Source organism: Arachis hypogaea, chromosome 16, assembly GCF_003086295.3.
Source record: "Arachis hypogaea cultivar Tifrunner chromosome 16, arahy.Tifrunner.gnm2.J5K5, whole genome shotgun sequence".
In the NCBI taxonomy this organism is placed as follows: Eukaryota; Viridiplantae; Streptophyta; class Magnoliopsida; order Fabales; family Fabaceae; genus Arachis; species Arachis hypogaea.
Genome location: NC_092051.1, coordinates 15,880,089 through 15,886,088, shown reverse-complemented (window position 1 = coordinate 15,886,088; position 6,000 = coordinate 15,880,089). Strand labels below are relative to the sequence as shown.

The window sequence follows — 6,000 nt, the reverse complement described above, 5'->3', positions numbered from 1 at the left end:
AAAGTTATTTTTAAAAAATTCAAAGACAAAAAATATATTTTATCTTTAATATTAATATTAATATTCTTCCTTTTTTTTTCTGAGTGCTTCATAATTTATTATTTTTTATTTGTTTTGGGTCAAGATAAATTCAGAGTGCTACGTCTTTTTTTTTTTTTTTTTTTTTTTTTTATCTGGGAAAGTGCTACATTTATCTGAGTAAAATTGTTTTTTGGGGTTGTTTGGGTAGTTTTGTTTCTGGGCTTCTATGAGGCCCAAGTCCAACTCCAGTATTACAACCCTAAGGCATTTAAAACCCTAAGGCATTCCACTGTCTGGGTATATATTGCAAACCTAGGGTAAGTGAAAGCTGATTCTCACTGCGAAACCTTCGAGCACCAACCATGGTATGTCTCTCTCTTTCTGTTAGATTTCGTTTCACCAATTTCTGTTGCTTAGTCTTCCATTCTTGTTCTTAATTATCAGTCCACGTCATTTTGTTTGATCTGTGATAATCAATGAAGAAGTCTGATTGTAGTGTATTAGGTGATTCAGCTAGACGTTGATTTTTCTTTTAAATAAAAGCTCTTTTTGATTTTTCTTTTAAATAAAATCTCTTTTTCTTTTGCCCTAGCTACCTGTATTTTCGTTATAATCTGATTCTTTGTATGCATCTTTTTATTCTTTACTTAATTAGCTGAACCCTTCAGTAGCAGCTAAAAACAGGATTGAAGGGAATGGTGGGAAACTCTCATTGTTCTGTTAATTAGAAGGAAGCAATAATTAGATGCAATTTTTTCATTATTAGAACTTGTTATGTTAGTTGTGTTGGGAATTGGTTATGCAATTGGGAATGTGATGAGGATATTCGGTTTTAAGACTGTGTGGTGTTGATTCTTTTGCAGTCGAGGAGAAAGGTTAGAGAGCCCAAGGAGGAAACCGTCACTCTTGGCCCTGCTGTTAGAGAGGGGGAACATGTTTTTGGTGTTGCTCGCATTTTTGCATCATTCAATGACACCTTTATTGTGAGTACACTATGTTCATCTTTTTTCTCCTTGTTCTTATTTTATTGAATTTGCTGAATCGATGGTTTTGAGTGGGTGATTTGTCATTGCAGCATGTGACTGATTTGTCTGGAAGGGAAACCCTTGTCCGCATCACTGGTAAGTGTGTTTCTCTTCACATTGCATTAAGCTATAAACAAAGATTCTTATTAAATGGATACTTTATTCTATAACAGTTCTATAGCCAATTTCAATGTTTTTTTTTTGAGGTATTTGAAACAACTTTACTTTTTCCAAGATTATGATTGGGCTGAATGGCTGACGATCTCCTGTTTTTATGAAACTGTTTCAACTTTCAAGTAATACTAAACATATGCCTTGTTTTATAATAATGTAAACTAGCCAATATTTTAATTACTACTACATTCTCAAACTGCAAAATTTTACTTTCTACTTTATGTAGCACCAAATTAACTGTTTTTGGCTTTCCAAGAATTCCTGATACGTCTCAGAATAAATCCATATGTATCTTATGTATTTTGTTTCTTATAATCAGGTGGAATGAAGGTTAAAGCTGACAGAGATGAATCATCCCCATATGCTGCTATGCTTGCAGCACAAGATGTTGCTGCTAGATGCAAGGTGTTTATGATTATCCTTAATTTAGTTTTTCATATAGACTTTCATGACAATATATTAACATGTGAATCTCGTATTGTTCATACTGTTGATTTAGTAATTTTATATTGTTCATATCAATAATAGTCGGTGTTTATGTTTTTGAATATTTTTCCCTTTCTATTCTTGTTAGTTTGCTACATGATTATTCCAACTTGTGATCACATCTCTGTATAGTGTTCAAAGTTCACTGACTTGATTCTATTTGGAAGCAGGAGCTGGGCATAACTGCTCTTCATATCAAGCTCCGTGCCACCGGTGGAAACAAGACAAAAACACCTGGCCCTGGTGCTCAGTCTGCTCTCCGCGCCTTGGCTCGCTCTGGAATGAAAATTGGCCGCATAGGTATATGCATTTTTTAGATGCTGCGATAAACTTGATGCTTGACTAATTTTTGCAATTGTTAATCATGTTTTTGTTTTCTTCAGAGGATGTGACTCCGATTCCTTCAGATAGCACTCGTAGAAAGAGCGGTAGAAGGGGAAGAAGGCTTTGAAGATTGCTATGGCTGCCCAAGCCTTCTGTTTTTGTCTGTGTTTTGAAATTCAGAACTCTATTGTACTTCTTGACGGTTGACATGTTTGTCCAACTGTTTTAATTGAGCTTGTTTAGAGTTTCCGTTTGATGCCCCCGTTGGACAGTAAAATACAAAACAAAATACATGAAATTTAATTAGACTGCTATTTTTTAAAACAATCACGCTAAATCAGCTTGTTAGCCTTGTTATCTTCGAAATCTGATACTTGATATTATACGAATAATGTACGAAATATTGGTATATGTTTAGAATTACAAAGAAAACAAGGAATGCAACGTTTTTCTTACAAGTTATGAGGTGAAGTTACTTGAATGTTTTTAAACGAGTTAATCCAAAAACAAAATGAATTTTAATTGACCCAAAAGTGAAATGAATTTCATAATTAGTGTTTGAGACTAAGGTGGTTTTGTAAAATATAGTATATACGAGCTCATTCAAAATGACATAAATGGTCTAGTAGCTAAACATAAGTTGGATGTTTTTGTACTGATCAAAATGAAATTCATTTTGTGATACCGAAACCAAGCCTTTTATAACAATGTTTTCCAGAGGTGGAAAAACAAAATCCGAGCTATATCCCAATTTGAGGGAGCAAGAGCCCATTTTGTAGAAAGAAATATTGGGATCCATGACAAGGATGGTCCACTTCACACATAGTCTAAACAGAAATTAAAAGGAAAAAAAAAAACTGAATATGAACATGAAACCATAGTTAGAATCTACTCGTATTACCAAAAAAAAAAAAAACAAAAAAAAAAAAAATCTACTCAATCTAACTCTGCATCTTGCCTTTCCTCCAAGCTTCATTAATTTTTGTTTGTTTGTATTAAATAAACATTAATTGGATTCGGTTTCCCATATACCGTTACTGTCGTTCCGATGACATGGATTTCCACAAGAAACGCGTCCGGTTGCTGGTATTTGTCGCCTTCATCATTGTTCTTAGCATGGCAGGTACCTAATTACATTCCACCCCACTCTCAATCTCAATTCAATGTTATTAATTTATTTTTGATAGATCGCTATAACATTAATTTCATGCATGTTATATATAATAATAATTGAGAAATATCTTTTGTATCATATATATTCATTGTATTGGTCGATTATGAACATATATAAGGGAAGAAACAATATAAGAAAACACATTTGGATCTGTCATAAGTTCAACCCTGTTATTATTTGCATTAGCATCATTAATTATATTAACTTGGAGTGTTTTCCAACAATGAAACGTTCTAATTTCTAACAATCTCAAATAATGGTTTTTAATTTCATTATATTTTCCAAGCTGAGAAATGCAGGAAGCTTGTTCCGGATCATGCAACATCCAAGAGTGGAAAGTTTACAGTGTGGAATTGCTTGGACATGGGATACGGAAGTCTAGCATGCGGTGTGAAGGAAAGTACGAAGCTGTATTTCCACAACTTAAGAGCTGCACATATTGAGAAAGCCAAGAACCAAGCAATGAAATCTGCACTGACTGATGCAAAGTCACAGGGCATGGCACAGTCATTAGCAGAGAAGCATGCTGAGAAAGAAGGCGCAAAGGCGGCGAAGTTGGCTTCGCACAAGGCTCAGCGCGTGATAGGTCCCATGATATCTTCTGGATGGGACTTCTTTGAGGCAGTGTACTATGGTGGGAGTGATGCAGAGGGTGCAATCAGGGGAAGCGGCACTTTGTTTGGTTCATATCTTGGTGGCTTCTTTGGGGAACAAAGGCTTGGCAGACTTGGTTTTCTAGTGGGTAGCCAAATGGGAAGTTGGTTTGGTGGTAGAATTGGCCTAATGCTCTATGATATTCTTAATGCAATCCATTTCTTGATTAATCTTAGCAACTGAAACTTTCATATTTAAACAATTAGTTTCACTATAAAATATCAACATTTATAGATACCATTTATACATTTAATTAGGAGTTTCTTCTATCATGCCTATAATTAAGATACAAAATATAGGTCTTTACTTTTTTTATTTTTCACCTTTTAGACAAATTCGATACAAATGCTTTAGGCACTCAAAATCTCCTTATTCAAGTGATTACTCATATAAAATTATTTTCATGTAAAGATGATATAGATATCATCTTCGTATGAATTATCATCTTTTATACAAAAAAGTCACCATTTATTTATTATTCTTTTTAGTTTCTAACTTATAATACAAAAACAGATTTCATTTCACTACTTTGTGTTATTCCTCTTTTAAATTCTTGTGAAGGTTAGGATAGAAGATATAAGGGGAAAGCTAAGTATGATTCAGAGGAATACGTATTATTATATATGTGGTTTCCGTTAGATACACGGCGTGGTGGGTCGTGTGGTGGCCATACACCTCTTTGAGAGTGATGGAGTGACGGAGGAAGCATCATTCATGGAAGAGACAATGTTGAGTTATCTATCTGTTATGTGGTTCCGGCGTCGTGTGGTTGCCATACTCCCATTTGCATCAATCAAATAAATAATAAAAGTATTTTTGACTTCAACCATAACCCACCAATATGCTCAATCAACATTATTATTATTTTATGCAATCTTTGTCTTATGCACTGCAATAAAATTGGAATGGTACAACCGAAAGCTAAGCTAGCTAGCTATGTGATGCCCCATATCTTTAATTTAGCCGTATATCTTCATCTCTTGTAGTTGTATGGTATCTTCTTTTTTCTCTCAGATACCCCTACCCTACACGCACCTTGTTGTAAAAGTGCTTTATGTTATTGGTTTGCACTATTATATTGACTATTCCCTTTTAATTTGATTTGTTTCAGCGTCGAGTAATCGCATTTGGTTGCTACTGTTACTGCCATCTTGCAATTGGAGTGGCCAAATTGCCCAAAAATAGACATCAGAATATAATTCAGATAGTTCGATACTGTCGTAAAGATGTCTAGAAATACGGATACTTTTTTTTAAAGAGTCCCGCTAGAGAGCTAATAGAGTATTTGTACAATGTATACAATGGGCTTATTTGGTCTAATATGAGTTAAAAAATAAACATTTAGGGCCCGTTTGGAAAACTCTAGAAGTAGTTTTTTTTAACTTTTGACTTATGAAAAGTAGTAGTATTAATGTCGGGTGCAATTTTCAAAACCAAATTGCAACTTTCTAAGAAGCTATTTTGGAGCTTATAGAGAAGTTAAAAAAAATGACTTCTCTCATAATACTTCTACTTTTCATTACATTTCTTTAAAATAAGCACTTTTAGAGTTAAAAATCCAAACACAAAATAACTTATTTATAAGTTACTTTTAACAGAGTCATTTATTGTTTAAGTTATTTTATCAAAAGGAGCTTAATTAAGTTAGTTACCCAAACTGGGCCTTAGAATAAAATATTATTAATTTTTCAAACACAATACACCTATATTATCCAGAATAACCATCCAGGTACTAGAGATAATAGACTTCTGATATCCTACTGAATCGAACATCTCTATACCCCCATTATACACATTGTATAGATACTCTATTAGCTCCCTTTTGTGTCCGCGACATATTTTGGATACTCGTCCCACACGTTTAGATATATTTAAATACCATTATGTGTCAGTATGTCTTATTCTTAACATGTATTTTTAAAATGAATTTAAAAATAATATATATTATTAATTATTAAAATAAAAATTATTTTAAATATTTTATATAATTAAAAATATTAAAATAATTAAAAATTTAATTTATATTTTAATATCAATAAAATATTAAAATATCATTATAATTTATCTAAAAATTATTTTATATTTTATATACGATGTGTTTGAATATCTTATACAAATTTTAAATTTATATATTTACTTATG

General features: G+C 32.7%; 2 protein-coding genes across 2 annotated transcripts; both read left to right on the top strand.

The window, feature by feature from the left end:
* The first annotated feature begins 220 nt into the window (after positions 1–220).
* Positions 221–2,357, top strand: LOC112758271 (small ribosomal subunit protein uS11). Its single transcript, XM_025806892.3, has 6 exons — positions 221–386; positions 885–1,004; positions 1,097–1,142; positions 1,540–1,625; positions 1,877–2,006; positions 2,090–2,357. Exons 1-6 carry the CDS (start codon positions 384–386, stop codon positions 2,155–2,157), a joined length of 453 nt encoding a protein of 150 aa, XP_025662677.1. The 5' UTR covers positions 221–383; the 3' UTR covers positions 2,158–2,357.
* A 327-nt stretch (positions 2,358–2,684) lies between these two features.
* On the top strand, positions 2,685–4,125 carry LOC112758270 (uncharacterized). The gene is made up of 2 exons (XM_025806891.3): positions 2,685–3,153; positions 3,491–4,125. The coding sequence occupies exons 1-2, from the start codon at positions 3,084–3,086 to the stop codon at positions 4,039–4,041; spliced, it is 621 nt and encodes a 206-aa protein (XP_025662676.1). The 5' UTR covers positions 2,685–3,083; the 3' UTR covers positions 4,042–4,125.
* The last annotated feature ends 1,875 nt before the right edge of the window (positions 4,126–6,000 follow it).